Source organism: Apostichopus japonicus, chromosome 9 (genome assembly GCF_037975245.1).
Source record: "Apostichopus japonicus isolate 1M-3 chromosome 9, ASM3797524v1, whole genome shotgun sequence".
In the NCBI taxonomy this organism is placed as follows: domain Eukaryota; kingdom Metazoa; phylum Echinodermata; class Holothuroidea; order Aspidochirotida; family Stichopodidae; genus Apostichopus; species Apostichopus japonicus.
This window is the reverse complement of record NC_092569.1, coordinates 31,100,851-31,120,922: the sequence shown is the minus strand read 5'-3', so window position 1 is coordinate 31,120,922 and position 20,072 is coordinate 31,100,851. Positions and strand designations below refer to the sequence as shown.

The 20,072-nt window shown below is 33.7% G+C and overlaps 2 protein-coding genes across 2 annotated transcripts in view; both read left to right on the top strand.

Annotated features, from left to right (window-relative positions):
- The window catches only part of LOC139973409 (uncharacterized), a 158,225-nt gene that overhangs the window by 81,045 nt on the left and 57,108 nt on the right, over window positions 1-20,072 (top strand). The gene's annotated exons all lie outside the window — the stretch shown is intronic.
- Window positions 111-12,818, top strand: LOC139973403 (uncharacterized). Its single transcript, XM_071980057.1, has 8 exons — window positions 111-767; window positions 6,705-6,735; window positions 7,985-8,157; window positions 8,545-8,809; window positions 9,163-9,371; window positions 9,755-10,054; window positions 10,307-10,568; window positions 11,865-12,818. Exons 1-8 carry the CDS (start codon window positions 525-527, stop codon window positions 12,347-12,349), a joined length of 1,968 nt encoding a protein of 655 aa, XP_071836158.1. The 5' UTR covers window positions 111-524; the 3' UTR covers window positions 12,350-12,818.

Here is a 20,072-nt window from a genome sequence, read left to right as displayed (position 1 = left end):
TCGTTAAATAGAAATGCTCTATTTCTTGATAGGCTAGCAGAAATAACTTTTCCTGTGATTCGTCTTATATCCGAAAGGTGCTGTTTGATATCGATATCTCACTATTCCGAGCGATTCGGTGTTAAAGTATGTTAATACGTTGAGAGCGTCTTTTGCATGCATGATGTCCCATATCAGTAAACGACGGACAAACACGGTTCTTAGTGCTTATCATTTGCCTTCCACATTCGACTTAATATTTGTTAATTCGTAAAGATATGTGGCAAGCTTAAGACAATGACAATCTAGTCATTTAATTCAGTAATAGTCAATATACAGATAATTTGACATTTATTGTGTGGGATCTAAACAACCATTCTTATCATTTCCTTGTGGTAAAATCGCGAGTTTTAAATTCTAACTAACGATTCGAGATAAAAGAGCTTATAAGTAAAACAAAGCACACATTTATCCTGTAATAATAATGACACTTACATTAAATACAAATGTCGATATGGGACACACTAGATTGCATAACATAAATTATGGCTCTTAAATGTGACCGGCTGATATATAACGTGGTGCAATTGGACATCCGTACGTATGAAGGTGCCTCCTTGTGTAACGATTTCACGTTCATTACTTCTGTCACTGTCTCAGAAGGTCAGCAAGTATCTCCTTTATGCACCCTTTTTTCTCTCTTTCGTGTTGGATCAATGGCAGAACTTCGAAGCAAATGTTTTTTCGTCTTTGCGGTGTTGCTGCTTTTAAACTCAAATGGTTTTCGGGTAAGTCTCTAAAATATTAATAAAATTAAATTAATTTCTTCAAAGTAAAATTGAATTGATTTGTTTTACTTGGGTAATTTTTTCACTGATTTACAATTTGGTACTCAGTATTTCATTAACTTCAGATTAACAAATTCCTGTACGTCTTTCTAAATATAAAATAAAACAACGGTCTATCTGCGCTGACTTGTTACGTCGAGTATTTGTACAGAATATTACGATTGGTGAGCTATCGGCTCTATTCAACTGTAACTTTTTTGAAATTGAGATATGTTTTTTTTTTGTGTAAATGTTGTGCGTTATCGAGCATTATTCTGCACACAATTATCTCTCTTTATTACTTTATTGCATTTATTATCTTGCCCTTATATTTTCTGCTGATAGCCCCACTATTCGTACTGTCAATCCTGTATCTTTAGTTGATACCCAATTATGAATTACATCATTGATTTTTTGAGAATCCAACAAACGCGTAAAAAGAAAATCTACAACAGAATTTTACTAGCAGAACATCTATCTTTGACATGTCTTTTTAGAGGCTAAACTATTAAAAATCAAGACGAATATCTTTGGAGAAGAACTTTGAAACATACAAAATACATATGCATATATGGAAATGTCTAAATGTTATCACTTATATATATCTCAAATTCACACAATTCTGTTTATAATACAACAACTTTCTCGTCCATATTGAGAGCACAGCCGGTCTTGTAACGAGGGCATAAGGGTTTCAAAACCCTACATATGATTGAATATCCATTATCCTATGCTAAGAAATATAGCGTTATGAATAACTTGTGAACTAATCATTTGTTTATCAAAGAAAATATCGGATGAAATTTAAAATGCGAAGGTATAAAACAAGTAACAATGTCAAGAAAGAACTTGAGAAGATATTCCTTCACGATGACAATTTGTTCCATCAATTCATAAAATAATTCATATATTACGAATACAACATTTATCTCTCCGTCAAAATTACTGCCGAACTAGTATGATAAAATAAATAAAGTTCAGCTTTTGATTTTCTAAAAGAACAAATATGCATGCGGAAATGATAATTAAAGTTCTAAATAAGTTTAATTACTAAATTGCTATTTTTACAACGTTAAACTGATATGATCAATATGTTGGATTTAGTATTCCGCAAAAAATAATTTCTTAGACACAGAAGTTTAATATGTCAACATTAAATATCTGTTAAAAATGTATTTGATTCAGTCATGTGCGTTAACCATAGGGATGATTTTTTTAACGCATGTCAAGGTAATAATCATCAACTAAATGTGAATATTTAAATAGTCGACATACATGAAAGACTTTTGCACGAAACTTTCCGTTAAGAATACAAATAGAGTACGACAATCATAGACTAAATGTTATGAAAAGTGATAGGAAATAAGGTATAAATAAACATAAAAATCAATGTGAAAAGCTTTTTAGTTTTGAAATTGTGACGGTAGCATCAGAAAGAGCGTCTACTAATCGATAATAAGAAAGAAAGATTCATTCTAAGAAAGTTTTTTTTTTTTTTTTAAAGTTTTACCAAAACAATGTCAAGAAAAGGTAGAACAGTAACACAGACTTGTTCATTAACATTACTCAATCATCCCAGAAAAAAAAAAACATAAATAGATGTATATATCTTCTCGCTGTGCGTTTCCGTTGTAAAGTTCCTGATTCTGTTTTTTAAAAGAACAAAAACTGTAGAAATGTTGTCATTTATGATTCAGAACTATTTCCCCACGTTGTCGACAACACAGGATTGAAGCTATCATATCCTCGTTTCTTCATGCAAAGTCTTTAATTAAAACTATTGAACACTTTACCATACAACACGTGATCACGTAGACAAGAACGGCTATTTTTCAAAATCGTGTTGTTGTTATTGAGTCTAGACGAGGTATTATTGCCAAGAATTTTCAAAATGGATATAATTTTACACAAACTCTATAAATTGTTTCACAAGAAACCTAAACGGCCTTGTAACGAGAGCATATGGGTTTCAAAACCCTACATATGATTAAGTATCCATAAATCTACGCTAGGAAAAATGACTTTATGATTAACTTGTTAACCAATAATTTGTTAATCAAAGAAAATATCGCATGAAGCTTAAAATGAAAATGTATAGAACAAGTAACAATATCATAAAACAACTTGTGAAGTTATTCCTTCACGGTGACAATTTGTTCTGTCGATTCATAAAAATTTTCATATTTTCCGAATACAAAATGTATTTATCCGTCAAAATGACTGCCCAACTAGTATGATAAACTAGAGCAATTTCAGCTTTTGATTTTTAAAGAATAAATATGCATACAGAAATGTAAATAAACTTTTGAATCAGTTTAATATCCAACTTGCTATATTTAAAACTTTATACTGATATTATCAATCTGTTGGATTTAATATTTGAAAGAAGCATAATTCCTAATAAACAGACGTTTAATATGTGAACATAATGTATTGATGGGCTTTTCGTGTACATAAAAATGGCAGCTTTACGCAGTGTAGCTTAAATGTTTTTTTTTTTACAAAACGAGCTAAGAAACCTCAGTATTGTAACAGTTTATGTGTGCAATATTTAACAACCAAGTTTACACTACAAAAACAGTACTAGATCAATTCAAAATTAGAGAATTCCAAGCACTTTCAAATGCTCGTTCACAAAAGTGTTAATATGTTAAGTATTACAATTTATGTATATCTGACAACAGCTTTCAAATTTGTCCTCTGTGCAGGTATCTGTAAACCATAACAGAATAGACGCATTTATGTAATACACTATTCAAAACAGGCACGTAGGCATACGAACGAATAAATATTGATCAGTTCACCATGCAAATACACAAGAGGAAACGAATGTATCTTACAAGGATCAACAATTATTTGCCAAACATCCCCAACACACCTTATATTTGATACAGGTAATTAGGCAGCCGATATTTGTAAGCCAAGTAACCCCTTTTCGTACTAGCTCAATACTGATATATCGTCTCTAATAGTTTTATGTACAAACTGTTTATCTTAATAATTCTGTATTTTGCCTTGAAACTTTTTTTTTCATGACCAAGCAATGTCAATCTTAATATTCCTTCTTAAAATGTATCAACCTCTTAATTTCAATTGTTTCTCTGACGATTTCCGGGTTAAGGTAACACTGATTGTTCTCCAATGTCTTGTATCCTTCTGGCGGTCATTGTATTGTATTACACATGCATCTGTTAAAAATATTTTCGATTCGGTCACGTGCGTTTATCATATGGATGATTTTGACGCTATCAATGTTATAACCATCAACTAAATATAGTTATTCTAATAGCCAACATTTTTGTAACAAGTTTGCACGAAACGCCGCTTTAAAACTAAAAATAAAGTACGAAAATTATAACCTCAATGTTATGAAAAGTGATAAGAAATTGAGAATAAAGTATAATACAAAAAAGGCAATGTGAAACGTTGTTAGTTTTGAAATTTTGCCTATAACATCAGAAAGATCGTCGACTAACCCACAATAATAAAAAAGATTCATTCCAAGATTTTGTTTTTTTAAATTGTACCAAACCAATGTCAAGATAAGGGAAAAGAGTAAACAGACTTCTTTATTAACATTACTCAATCATCCCAGACAAAACAATAAATAAATTCGTATGCTTTCTCGCTGTGCGTTTCCGTTGTAAATTTCCTGATTCTGTTTTTTAAAAGAACAAAACTGTAGAAAGGTTATAATTTATGATTCAGAGCTTTTTTTGCCACGTTGTCGACAAGACAGGCTTGTATCCATCATTTCCTCGTTTTTTCCTTGCAAAGTCTATAATTTAAAAAATATGGAAAATGTTACCATACAACACGTGATCACGTAGACAAGAACGGCTATTATTCAAAATCCTGTTGTTTTGAGGGAATCTAGATGATGTTGATTGCCAAGAATTTTCAAAATGGATATAACTTGACAGAAACTCTATAAATTGTTTTACAAGAAGTCATATTTGAAATTTGATGTGTTTGTTGAACAGTTACCTATCATTTCCTTTAAAATTAACAGATATCCTTTACTTTGATACTTAGATTTTATAATAACTACTTTGACAAAAATATCGTTTTAGAGAAGAATTTTTGCATGACTGGTATATCATTAGCTTCTTTTCCCAACATACTTAATTAACGAGTTATCGGATAATCTCAGCACATGTAAACCAGGTAAGAGTTGTCCTGAACAAATACACAAATAAAATACTGACTAATTCTAATATGTTATATTCAATAGGATAAATGTGATGTCTTACTGAATTAGACGGATCGTGCATTTATGCAATATATCTGAATTATGTCCTCCTTCAACGTAGTATCTTACTTTCTTTCATACAAAGCTTTGCGTACAGGCGTCAAATGACCCTTCCTTTTCTATCAAGGGAAGAAAAGAAAAATATGTGTCGTTATGATAATATGTGTTATCCTTGACTTAGGATACTTCAGAGAATTACGCCAACCATAGGTAAAAAAATATGCATGCACGTTTTGTTATGAACAAGGATGTGTTTTCATGGGAGCTGGGTTCACGGGGATGTTGTGGGGCTTTCAAGAATGGTGTTCTGTCTTAAATAGATACAGTACACGTAAAGTTGCGGAAAGAGTATCCGCTTTTGCTGATTTTCACACAGGGTAATCAAAACAGTTTTCGTTATGGATACGCTAACTTGTATTTTGCTATACATGAGGTTATTTTGATTGGGCGTGATTCGTCAATTTTAGCATTTCTCGTAAAAAGTTTGCAATCATTCCATCACATGTGTTGTAAAGATTTTCATCCTTTTTGTTTGTTTGGGTAATTAACTTTAGATAAGTTGAAAAACAATAATCATGAAGTTCCCATGAAGTGTTAGGCTTTGCCCAAATATTTTCTACTGCGATCTTAAACTTGTTTTATTTTCTATTTACAAAAATAGAAATTGTGACTTTAACCATGTTTTTGTAGCTAACAAATAACTTTGCATAATGTAAAAACATCAAAAGCTTTAATTATTGCATACCTTCTGAGTGCAATATTTCTAAATAGATCGACATATTTTCTATGATAAAGCAAAAAGTTGTAACAACAAATGTAAAACGTAAACGTGTTTTGTGATGTTGAAAAAAAAAATCTATTGTGTTGTTGTAATTGTCTAAGTCAATCAAGTGGCTTGCATGTATCGCAACAAACAATATTCTTCTTCAAAACCGATGAATTTTTAATTTTTATACGTTTTGGACATATTTTCAAAACTTGGCTAATTTCAAAGTTTTGAGGCTAAATTGCACATTGTCCCAGTGTATAGGTACCTCATTAGTATAATATATCCAGTTTCCCGCTATAGATAATTGTACTCAGCTTACTGTACGAACACCACTAGGAGATCAAAGTTTTCGGATCATGAATTTTCTTTATTTCTTTTCATGAAGAACAGAATAAATTGTATCATTGTGAAAAAAAATAATGAGAATAAGACGTATTCGAAGACATGCAAACATACATATAATCATTTTTTCAAACAATTAAGTTATGCAAAAAAAAACTACTTTTACTCTTAGCTATAATAATAATTATAAGCAATAACATCAATGTTAAATAAATATTAAGATTTTGAAACATTATATTACTGCTTAATTTTTTTCCCATTCTTATCACCTTTTTCTATTAAAATTTACAAATTGGAAATTGTTCATTTATTTGAATAAAAAGCGAAATCAAATATATTTTAATGAGCTATAAGATTCTGTTCTATATATTTAAACTTAAAATGATAGAATATGTTAAAGTAAAGGTGTCATAGATATGCATATGCCCTGTATTTTGTGATACATTGACCTTCGTACAACATTCTTAACTCGATATTGTTTCTTTAGAATGTACTTTACTTAATCGTACATTCCCTTTAATTTTTGTTACTTCAGATATCTTCAAGCACAAGAGTCAACGATTCAAGTAAGTTTTTGTTCTGTAAGGGTAAAGATTAATATAAACTTACGAGAAATGAACAACTAACAGACATTGGTTATATAAATAATAGTTAGGAAAAAAGTTTAATTTAGAAAGAATCTAGATGTATATACTTCATATGTGGTACTTTCACCTATTTCAATTTATAAGATAAATAATGACTTACAATTCTCAACAGTGGCGTAGGAAGGTACTTTTGAGTGGGGGGGGGGGCTGAAGACTGATGGCCGGCCTGGGGGAGGGGTCTAAGGGGAGGGGGTTTCCCCCTCCCCTTTGGATTTTTTTTGCATTTCCAGGTGGCCTCAGATGCAATTTGGTGCAATAAAGCACACTTCAACACTCACTCCATTTTGTAAAGAATTTTGCATTTTCACCTGGCCTTAGATGCAATTGGGGCTCCAAATGAGATTTTTTTCTCATTTGGAAATGAAAAAGGGGTTTTCTGACTTGCGGAGCGGGGGGCGGAATGATACTTCCGCCCCCATATTTTTCACTGGGGGGGGGGCTGGCGCCCCCCAGCCCCCCGGTTCCTACGCCCTTGATTCTCAACAATTTCCTTGTACTGTGTATTGAAGTAGTTTTAGCGCTGATTGGGGTAAAATGTAGATTCTCATCGATAATAAAACTGAAAGAAATACAAGCCATTAGTCAATTTATTTTTACAGGATAAAGGAAGTTCCGATTATATTTATTCATACTTGTCAGTAATTTGTGCAAAGTAGGTTGGCCTGATGTTTCAATCCTAGCAGGATCTATTTCAGAGGCTAAATGGCAAGTAACAGTAACAATAGGGACAAAACACGCACTTTGTTTAGACTTTGTATACTGTAGGTTCGTTCAATAATTTAGAACTTTCAAATCTCAGGTTGGTGCTGAAGAACGTTAGATTGTTGTAAGGTGGAAATCGGTCCAAATCATACCCCAATGATGAGGAAAGCTATTACTAATCATGCTTGCTTCTGTGACCATGTCGCCACAGATTCACGGTAGTTTTTTGCGTTAGATTTTCATTTCAAATAAATATACTTGCTTAAATTAGCCCCCATGGATATTAACCGAAAATACATTTTCTTATGGTTCATAGTAGTTACCACGTCATGTTTACTGTGTAGTTTAGACAGAACTAATGCAATGTAGCCATATATCACATTTCTCTTGAAATAATTCTTTACATATGGAACTGTATCTGCAACAGTTTTACGATTTGTTCTTCCCCACATTATCTTGGTGCTAGGCTTGCAGTATTTTCTATTCCAAACTCCGGAGTATCCAAGGGATTGTCATGAAGTACTTAACCAATGTTCTTCCACCAACGCCAAATCCGGTGTATACCTGATTAAACCTGACCAGTATCCGGAACCATTTCAGACATATTGTGATCATAACACTACATCTGGAGGTTGGACAGTAAGTAATATATTTCAAGACGTAAACACTTACAATCACAGACGTTACTCTCCAAGACACACGTTGTAGGACACATCAAAATTGTCAATTCATTTTTGTTTTGCAGTGTGTTGGATTATGTACCTTGTACGATGTATCAATATTTGAAGGCTAATTGGAAACAAAAGTACCCAGAGTAATAACATTGAATTTTAATACAATTGTAAAATTTATATTTTCTCTGCACACCTAGGTAGTGATCTAGATATGTATTAGGATAAGATGTAACGCAACATTACAAATGTGTTCCGCAAAGAGAGCCGCAAATTTTGGCTATAAGGTTAAGATCATAAGATAATGAATGTATCCGTTAGTTGTCTACCTATTTATTTTTTTATAACTCGCCAGGTCATACAACGACGTTTTGATGGATCCATCGGTTTTAATCGAACCTGGGACGAATACAAAAACGGAATTGGTTTCTTAGGCAGTGAATTTCTGATTGGTAATGAAAAGTTAGCTCCCTTGATAAACCAAAAGAGGTACCAGCTGCGCATCGAGCTAGAGAATTATGCAGGCCAGTCATATTCCTTGACATACGACAACTTTCGCATAGCGGATGAATGGGGGAATTATTCCATTACAAGTCTTGGTGTTGTCCATGGAATAACAGGTTAGTCTTTTTATAAAAATATTTTCTCTATATCTTTGTACTCAAAACGGAAATTGAAGAATGCTTTAAGAAAAGTGTAAATGGAGGAAATGATTATCATAATGATTGATTCAAATATTCGAATACTTAAAAACATAATATTGTTTTTGTATGTGGCCTTAATGAGTATAAGTTGAATATGCCTTAACAATAAAAAGAATCCGGCTTACATTTAACCCTATGTTAAAAATCAGCAAAGGTTCCGAGCGGCCAGACCATTACAATGGTAACACGATACGCTAATTTCGTAATGTCGTAATAGTGAGCTAACACTTCAAGCTAGGAATAACTTGTGGTGGTTTCAATTTTCCCAGATTTACCCATTACCTGGTGCTCATCCAACAAGGATAATTATGACAATACATGTGAAAGGACTTGTGAGAATCCGAATGATTGTGTCATACCGGATCCAGCGGATCCAGAGAGATGTATTTGTCCAGAAAACCACATGATTCTAGGAGATAGCTGCATACCTCAAGAGGAATGTGGCTGTTACGTCCAAGGGGACGGCGTCGTATTAGCAGTAAGTTTATTTGATGCCATTCATGAGTCTTAATATATGACATGAAAAGTACACTATAACTTAACAACTTGGATTTCAATTGATTGACCTTTTTTTTATTTTATCTGTTATTAATTCTCATGATTATTGATGGTATTGATTTTCACTTCCATTTCGGTTTTACATGTTCTTGCAAAAGTCCCCTAATTGAGACCTAGCAAAATACAAGGCATCCAAAGCAATAACACCCAGAAGGATTAACTTTTAACTAATATATTTAAACACTTACGATCATTTAGTAGAAGAAATTCAGTTTTACTCAGAGAACGTTACCAAGAGTTGTACCAAATAAACATTGATTTAACTTTCACTGGAATATGTCGTTTAACATTTATCATTTCCAGGAGAGTGAATCTTACATTAATTCTGACTGTTCCTTACGGATAACTTGCAACAGTAACAACTTGACAAGTGAGAGTTACAGTTGTAGCGCAGACGCAACCTGCGAGGAGCGGAATGATGTCCGTAGATGTTACTGTAACGAATGGTTTGAAGGCGATGGTCTTACATGTACACGCAGTGGACCGAGAGATTGTTCTGATCTGTACGCAGCAAACAGAACAAATAACGGAAAATATACCATTTATCCCGCTGAAAGCTCTGGTTTTGAAGTATATTGTGAAATGTCTAGTGGTGGTTGGACAGTAAGTTTTAACTATCGAAAAAACAGAACTTTACCATGTTAACTTTTTAGTTTCTCTTATAACAGGACCTCTCTCACTAACATTTTAATTAAGTTATTCAATTATTTGATTAAATTGATCCATCTTCCTATCGCTTTAATCCAATCGGATATTGACCTTCACCGGTTAATTTCTCTAAATTATTGTAGTACAAATGATATATTTCATATATTACTCACATCCAATCGATAAACTTTTTGATTCTCATTCTAGATTTTGCAACGACGTACAAGTAGCTCCGTCAACTTTTATCGAAACTGGAATGAGTACAAAAACGGTTTTGGAATTCCCACAGGAAATCATTGGATCGGCAACGATAAAATATACAAATTGACAAACCAAAAATCTTACCAACTTCTAATAGAAAAGACAAACACGGAAGGATCAACATACCACAGCAGTTATTCATCTTTCAGTATCAGTAACGAGGGAGACAAATACCAACTGACATTGGGTGGCCACAATGGAAATGCTGGTATGTATTGTGCTAAATGTCATACGCAGACTTGTAGTTATTCCGTAATATCATTCTAGCATTACTACCTGTAGTTTTAATCACACTCTTGGATTTGTACTCGTACATATACTCAGGTCATGTTATAAATATAGTGTATATACTAATGTCAAACTGTATTAGACGTCGAGCTTAGAGTCCCGTGCGCATTGCTCATTTAACAATTGCCCTGCATTTAGCACGTGTTGGTAAAATGATATATTGTTGTAACATCATACATAATATATCATATCAACCACTTTTATAGAGTTCGTAGCGTATGCTTGCTCGCAAATGTCGACCTTAAAACATAAAGGAATAATAACCAATCTGGAAACTAAGAACTGCTGCAGCATTTCAGCTTACTTTGTGATTGAAGTATGTTATTAAACAGTGAGTTTTAAATTAGTTTCTTTAAAAACGACTTTATCATTTCCGAAAAAATGAAAATTAAGTTTCATTTGACCATGCAATATTTGTTCATTACATTGATTGAGAGGCCAATGATATTGCAATAATAACAACAAAAACATGGAATAATTCGGATTTTTTTTTTTTTAGAGATCAGTCGAGACGAATTATATGTGTTACATTCTTGAAGAGCATAACTTGCAGTATTTCTTATCGTTAGAAATGTTTAATCATATGGTAAACTATTAGTTTTTCGATATCAAATGAAATTAATCCATCAGTATGACATGTAAGAAGTTATCACGAGAGAAGATGATGACATGAATGATACAATCAAACACTTTAATACTCTCTCTCCAATTTAACACCAAGCATATATTGAACAATCTATAAATAAAACTATTTATTTTACAAAATGCCATAGTGAATAATTCAACAAACGCACCGATTACATTTCTGCTAATCTGTCACTCACTACTATATCAAGAATTAATATGTGTCGAAGGAAAATAAATATTAATAAATATACAATAGTGACATAAGGAAATATATTGTAATTAGTTACAATGTTCTCAAATGAGGTCCCAGACGAATTGACAGAATTTGAGCCGGTCCCGTAAAATTCTCAAATTTGACTCCTTTGTTCAATTTTGTAAACTCCCTTAGGATAATTGAGAACTCGCATATGAAACCACAAAAATATAAGCCAAACTTAAACGAAAAAAAACAACAGCAAACGCAATTATAACCGACAATAACAGTAAACGAACCCAAAGTGACTCATTAATGTCCAGTATGTATAACTGGGGAAAAAAACGTACATAACAAGAAAATACTTTCATTACTTATTCGCTAATTTCCTTCCAGGTAACAATGCTATGGGAGCAAATTCAGGACATCGATTTAGTACGCACGATCAAGACAATGATGGATCGAGTACCTTCGATTGTGCAGAAAAACACCGAGGTGGCTGGTGGTATCCAGACGATAGTAATACAGGCTCTACCAGCAACTGCTACTCATTCAGCGACCGCGTAGCTACAGGTGGCTACGATTACTCTGGCTGTTATTGTTATTATTATTATTATTATAATTATTGTTATTATTATTATTATTATTATTATTATTATTATTATAAATGTTATAATTGCGATGGCTGCAGTGGTTATAATCCTTATAGATGCTGCCGAAACAAAAATCCGGCTTATGAAACAAATTTCTATTCCTGCGGCTACTCCAATCTGAATGGGGATTACTCGTCCAACGATTACCGCGGTATCTTCTGGAAGAATCTTCACGGTTCTGATTGCGGAATAACAACAACAACAATGAAAATACAGCCAAGTCAATAATCAAAGTAGTGGATTTGAAGTCTTCAAGGTCACAAGAACAGGAAACGGTTGGCGATATAATAACATATATTAAATAAGGAAGTACATATCGAAGCTATAGTGGAAGTTTGCGTATTTGAAAGATCGAATTGAAGGAAAGAGACACTAATAAGCCTTCCAAGGCAATACTGTATTATGGGCAAAATACTAAACAACGGTGAACCATTTTACCAGTGGGACAGCCAACAAAGAGAACTCGATGGCATTTGATACATTTTCAAATAGTTTTCGATAATTGCATTGGATTCCAAACTTGTCTTTTAAAATGTTATCAGTAATAATGGCACTGAGAATACTATGAAATTATGCAATGAAATAAATTAAAAAAATACATCAGTATGCTGACTAGTCATGTTCCTTTCCAAATGTTGCGATTATATTGAATAAAAGTTAGTGGCAATGTAATGACATCGCTTAACTAGCAACGACATCTGATACGTTTTGATTTACTTTCTGGGTTGTTTATGTATTATCTTTGAGAGATCAGTTCTACTGCCAGAGTAAAGCGCACTGGTTTATGCAAACAGAACACAACCATCCGAAATCACCATAATATGTGCCATCCTTATTCCTGAACCAATATCCTAAAATTGACACAATTAGATGATACATTTGCTTTCGATAATACACACGACGTTGATCATATATAACCAGTGTTCTGGACGACTCCTTAATTAGATATTTTCCAAAGGTACATATTCAACCAGACTTACTAACTTACCATTGATCTGCATATATTTCTTACTCCCTCACTCATCTCCATGGATGAATATGATGTGGTATTTATTCATTTGGTCATCTGCTTGGTTGTCCCGAATATAGAAACTATCGTTCTCCAAATTCCTTGTTTTGCGATAAACACCTGATCATCCCCAACCCCAGCATGAAATTAAAGCTTTACTGCTGTGTTTAAAATATAACAAGTTTGAGTAATATTCCGACATGAATCCTCTTGAGACTTACAAATTCAAAGGAAAGTGTCATTTTCAAGAATTACTTAGAAATGGGAGGGCATAGGTGGGGGGGGGGGGCACGGCATGACAGTGGCCTTTGTATTCCGACTCCACATCCCTGGTATTCAACAACAGATAATGGAGTCTTGTTGATTATTCAAAGAACTGGCGTTTTGTTCGTTAAGATGACAACAATGACAAAAACAGAGCAACACGTATTACACTTATCCATACCGTCAGCTAATTGCTGGTTCGTATTGACATATTTGTTATCATTCACAATTATTGTTTGTAATGTATATACATGTATAATGCTTCGGTAGTAATTCAACTTCAAATCGGCTGAAATATAGAGAGAGACTGTGGATGCAACGCCTTTGCACCATTCAACTTCATTGGCCCAACATTCTGTTTTTAGCGTTATACGGCGACGGTGAACAGCTACCATGGAAACCGTTACTCCTTAATTTTACGGATGATCGCTACGTCATTGCCTGTCTTCGGGATTAAATAGTATGTTCAGTGACTACGGCAATCAGATCAGTTGTAGTGACTACGCCAAAGGTTACCCGTTGTATGCATTTGGTATGACACCTGACCTAGCTAGCGGATGCCACTTTAATCTCCGAAAAAAAAACGTATTGTGCGCATTGAAATGCAATTTGAGTACGCCATGACCAGAGTGCGGGTGTGTTTGTATACGCTGAATATGACGTTGTGGTAGCAGTGGTTAAACCCGCAACGTTTTCATAGACATTAAACGCTCTTTGCTGGAACCGTCATTGATACAAAACAATTAAATAAAAGGAGAACCGGAAACTAATCGGGTGGCAATTTTCGTTAGGGTTGAGCAAATATTATTTCATTTTACTCCTTTGGACGTCTTATTTCTTTATATTGTCTTTTTTCATAGTCGATACATTTTTTCTTTGTTGTTAAGGTGGTATTTGAAAAAAAGGGAATCATTTCTCTCAATGCCCGAGAGGATTGTGTATTGCTATTGGGAATATCAGCCATCTGTTTTAGAGCTGTCTGTGGTCCTCTCTAAAATCCTTTTGTTGAGGGTCTCCTGTCGGAATTGGAGACAAATTTTAACCCATCTTACAAAAAGTTGATGATTTTAGACGATATCATGACGTCACATGGGAACGATCAACGCACAAATGATTGGTTTTCCAAATGAAACTCAGCATGACAATATGATGTTAATAGAAAGATAATCATATGAAATATTTCCATGAGCTATATCACAATTTTTATTTAACTGGCAAAGGAAACGAGTAATATCACACATTACATCGTGTTATTTAAAAGCCCTAGAGACAAAATCCAAGTCTCAAATTTGGCAAAACAGATGCATCCAGAGCAAGTCAAACGTATGCAGGAAGCGTTTGCAGATGCTACCAAGGAACCATACGGATATAGATATTCATCAATCTAAAGCCTTATACGCCCACGGATTTTCGTCTTCGTACAAACACTTTCCACATGAGACCCAGTATGCCTACGTACCCAAGTGATCGTAGCAAAACAAAATATGATACAACTTAGACGCATAATTCTAAAACTTTCCTTTGTGAACTGAAGCGCCACCGTAGCACCAGCAACACGTCGCTTTAGAACCATGCCCCGTGAAATGGTTTGTTTAATCAAAATGTTCCCCCAAAAGGCGAAAGGTTTTCCTACTACACAAGGACACCAAATTAATTACCAATGTATGTGAATGCGCCGCCAATGTAGTAAAAAAGGCAATTTACCGTTACCTTGCTTACAGAAAGTCGAAACTGTCATGGTACAAGAAACATCTAAGGGATTTTTCCATTAAACGCCTATCCAATAAAAAGCGCAAGGATGTATTGATAAAGACAGGATGTTTTTTTTTTTATATTTTGATATCAAATAGTAAATCCTACTCATCACTGTGCAACATTATCAATATATGTACATAGGTGGCGTAAACGACACTCGAAAATGATAAAATCTTTTTTAACTTACATTTTATTGACTATAGACAATTTCACATGAATATTCATTTTATAGCCTAGTTTTCAATAACAACAATGGTTAGGAACCGCATAGGCTACTATGAAACCGAAATAAATACATAAAAAAAATGGGCGAAAAAGATGAAGAATACGAGAGAAAGTTAATAACATTCCTACAACGAAGTATTATTGAATAAATTATTGCGTTAATATTGTCGAATTTATATGAAATATTGATAAACATATATTTGAAGTAATTAGAGGGGGCTCTTCCAATTAAACGTACCCATGTAGCCAAACTGTAAAGTGGATTATTAAGACCTATTTTTTTTTAATTTCATGTCATGATTTTCCCCAGTAAATATAATTGATGAATGGAAACATCTAGTCAATACCATTTTTGTTTTATTTTTACTCTTAACCCGTCGAAGGTGTTGATTTTCTTCAATAATTAACTTAAATGTTGAAGAGAACAAAACGTTGGTGCGGTGTGTTTAAATGTATATGTTAACAGCCTAGGTAAAATATAACTCGGCAGCATGCAACAACAGTTACATCATTACAACACATTCAGGTACATAATGTAATTGTAAAGTACAACAGAAAAATATAATAGTATATATAACACAAGAACATTGCACGTGTCTTGAAAGATGACCTAAGGTAGCTCTTTCGTTGTGATATTTTATAGTAAAAATAAATAAATAAAATAAGTGTTGAATATGTTTCAATAGCTATTGGGGTTCACCTTTAACATTTGATTATTCTAGAGCTATATTAGACGTTAATGCATTGTTTTAACAATCTAATAACTCAACCAAGTGTTTTTTTAATAATTATTCAATTATCATGTTAAAATGTGCCTTTTCTTTCTTGAAATAATATCACGTTTTAACTTGTAAACTTGTTTATAGGTAAATGAGTCTTTTTTGTCGAAAATTGTCAAATTTCCTCTTTTTATTGTTGTAACGGAGTATCATATTATCATAAAATTTAATGAAGTGTAGGTCAAATAAAACATAATTTGATCTACTATGCACTCATTCTTAGTTTAACTATTAATTGTATTTCAATAATACACAACATTGAGGAATTATTATTTATGTCACACATAGACAAACGTACCAAGCTGCTTTTTTTTGCGTTTGTTTTCATGTATAAAGTCAGAGGTTTTGTGGTATTAAGTCTACCAATTAAGTATATGAACAATATTTTTAATAGTCCTATCAAAATCAATTTGATTAGTTTGACCAACATCTTATCATATGTTTTATTTAAATAGGCCTATGTGACTATACGCTTTAACACTAATTCGAAAATTATATGTACGAAGTATGATATCGCTTTATTAAGTACTTATTGATTAACCTGCATTGGGTAGAAAAAAAACACTGGTGACAAAATATGAGACCTGTCTGCAGCTTAACGAAACAGCTATTTACTAAACTTACCACGATTAATCGTATTAGAGATTAAAACTACCACTCTCACGTACACGAACAAAGTAAGGCGGTTATCTGGAAAATTATAACAACATATACAATGTTCCAACAATGTAATCTAATTTTAAAAACGATTAAATAAAAATAAAGGATGTTGCTCACATATAGGTGAATAAATATGATTAAAAAACCGCTTATCAACTCCACAAATAATTATTTCATAGAGTATATGTTGTAAAGGTTGTCCATCGATCCATATACCCACCGGAATCGAACAGAGGGGTCTCTTCCTTTATATTTTGTTTAGAACTTTAACAGAACCATTTCCAATATCCCATATTCCTAATGTGTCCCAATCCCACTCATCACTGTACAATTTTATTTTATATACAAAGGTGGCGTATGCGACACTTGAAATCAAAACATCTTTATTTACATATATGTGATTGATAATTGACACATATACATGAATATTGATTTTTATATCCTAGAATCGGTGAAAATCGATATGTCCGGTGACAGGAATCGCTAGCAGTATGGGACGCCGAATATTGTATTACCAAATTGCTACCAGATATTCAAAGTGGTGTTTGCTGTGTTAGAGGGTGGGACAAAACACAAACATAAGCAGGTAGAAACATTCTAAACGTCTTTGGAATGGCATTTATTTATATTGATCGAAAAATCGAATAAAAAAATCGAATAATGGTAAGGACTTTCATAGGCTACTCTGTACAGTAAACATAAAAACACTTAGACGAAATGGGTAAAAATGGTGAAAAACACGAGAGAAATTTAATAATATTCCAACAATGAGTTATAATTAGCGAACTTTCTTAATATTAATAGAAATGTGTTTGAATACACGCTTATCATTTATAATCAGTATGTTGTAATGGCTCTCCGATATGTCACAATTATTGTCATTGAGATCGTCTTCTTCCTTGTTGTAATATTATAATTAGAGACACTAAAGACATATGTTTGTATCATTTTGACCAAATCACCATGTACTATACACCCATCGATACCATGTAGTGTTACTATATAACGTAACGTCTAGGTCATACTCCTCTATTAGGTTATATTAGGAAGGGTGTATGCAAATGCTTTAACACAAGAATTATGGACTCCGATTTCTTGGCACAGATAATAACGTCTGGCAATATGCCTTTGTATCAATGTAGTAAAGAATCCAGCCACGATTCTTCATCATTCAAGATGTATTTCCTTGTGATGTCATCATATCGAACACGTGGAACAGTGCTACGTGGCTCAATCACGTGATATCATACGGTTTATACGTCCATAAGATTCCGTTCAGTATCGTAAGTTGTCAACCACGTTGTTTAGCATATAGTACCTGGTACTTACTAGCAAGGAAAATAGAAGGCATTACCTTGTAAATGATTGTGTAACGTTAAAGCAGTTAAGGTACTTTGAAATCATAATAAATATCATGGTGTTTATTGTGTATGGAATGGGTAGTCCCTGCTCATGTTCATTTAAAGTAAATCGTATCATTTGAACAGTTTACTGCATGAGTGATATCGTAACAAATAATGGACTGATATGTGGAAAACCATCCGATACATATAACTAGTACAATGTGTCTGGGACATGAACCGTAGTAACATGTGTCACAGGTGGCATCAGAAGTTACTGTACTAGCTATGTGTTTGAAGTTAAGTAGGTACTGTACCGTTGATTCCAGTTCAAAACTCTCTTTACATAACGTCAAATCGTCAAACCGAGAACGAAGAAAGGCCATGTTCCGGTATACTTATAGGCCTACCTATAGCATAAAACGACTAGATCAGGGACGTAGCTAAGGCCTGATGATTGGTGGTGTAGTGGCTGAAATTCCAACTGGATAGGTTTTGGTCCCAGAAAATTCCGACTGCTGCCTTGTAGCCCCCCCTCCCCCCGTGCTACTCGTCAACATCCTCATGTTGAACGCGCGTAGCGCGCGGAAATACTTTGTCGATACATTTGTATCACTGGCCCTCACTTCACAAACTTATTAATCACTCTGGCTAAACAATTAAGCAACTGAGTATAGTTATCTGCTGAGGGGAGACACAGACTACTGTCTACAAAAGCTGTGTTAATGTAACAAAGGGGATTTTTATTTCAACAAATTATATTCGACGACATAGTGAATGACCAAAAAATACAGTGCTTTTTACTAGCACGCTTAATATTATTTTCTTGGGGGGGGGGGGGGTCGGGGCTATTTATCACTCACATGAAAACATTTCAATTGCTCACTTCATTCCAACTGAGCATTTGGAATGAAGTGACTGAACAATTACACATTTTGCAGAAAAATGTCGAGATGCGATAAGTTGTTAATTTAACATTTTGCAGAAAATTGTTCAATTGCTCAGCTAAAACAACTGAGCAATCCAGCATTTTTCTGATTTATTTATAAGATTTTATCTTGTTATCTAAACAATTTACTGAAAAATGTCAACTTATGGGGCACATTTTTTCTTATGTTGATGGCACCTTTAAGCTTCCGTTGATTAGCATTGAGCGTTTTTATTGTATACCATAGAGGCAATGTATATCCTGAACTTACTTGAAGCTAGCGAACCAGGTCAACCCACCCAATAGCAAAGTTGATACATAAATTAACCGAATTGTAGCTGGCGAACGTTGCACAGTAGTTCTATTGGGCATTTTTTTTAGAGTATTTAAAATCATACGAAGTTTTGTATGGTGGAGTATAAGGATCGCGAGATACATTTCTCAATGTGACAAGGAAAACTTAAATAAACGTAAACGTAAATATGACTGATCAAAGGTCAATTGTGACCGAAAAAAATTTAGGTCACTCACAAATTACAAGAATATGTGAAAATTAGATTGCGACAGTCGGAAAAATTAGAGTGAGACAGTCGGAAATTCAGAATGTCGCACTCAAATTTTCCAACTATCGATAGTTTTACCAAGATTGGAGGGGGGGGGGAGGGGTGAGACACCCCACACTCCCCTCTAGCGACGTCCCTGTTCTAGTCAAATATAATCTAGCACATGTTTATTCTGTAATAATAATGACACTTACATACTATAACAGATGTCGATATAGGAAACACTAGATTGAAAACATAGATTGTGTAAACAGCTGTTAAATGACATGGTCTTCATGGACATCCTTACGTATTAAGGACTTTCCCCGGGTAACGATTTCACCGTCATTACTTCTTTAACTGTCTCAGAAGGTCAGCAATTTTCTCCTTTATTTCGTGCAAAATTAATCTGTTTTATTTTGGATCGATGGCAGAACTTCGAAGAAAAT

Excerpts from the sequence above, each read along its gene's own strand:
- LOC139973403 (XM_071980057.1), top strand. The coding sequence starts at position 525 with ATGGCTCTTAAATGTGACCGGCTGATATATAACGTGGTGCAATTGGAC. Across the intron at positions 8,158-8,544 it reads CTACATCTGGAGGTTGGACA|GTCATACAACGACGTTTTGA; the intron begins GTAAGTAATATA and ends ATAACTCGCCAG. Across the intron at positions 8,810-9,162 it reads TGTTGTCCATGGAATAACAG|ATTTACCCATTACCTGGTGC; the intron begins GTTAGTCTTTTT and ends CAATTTTCCCAG.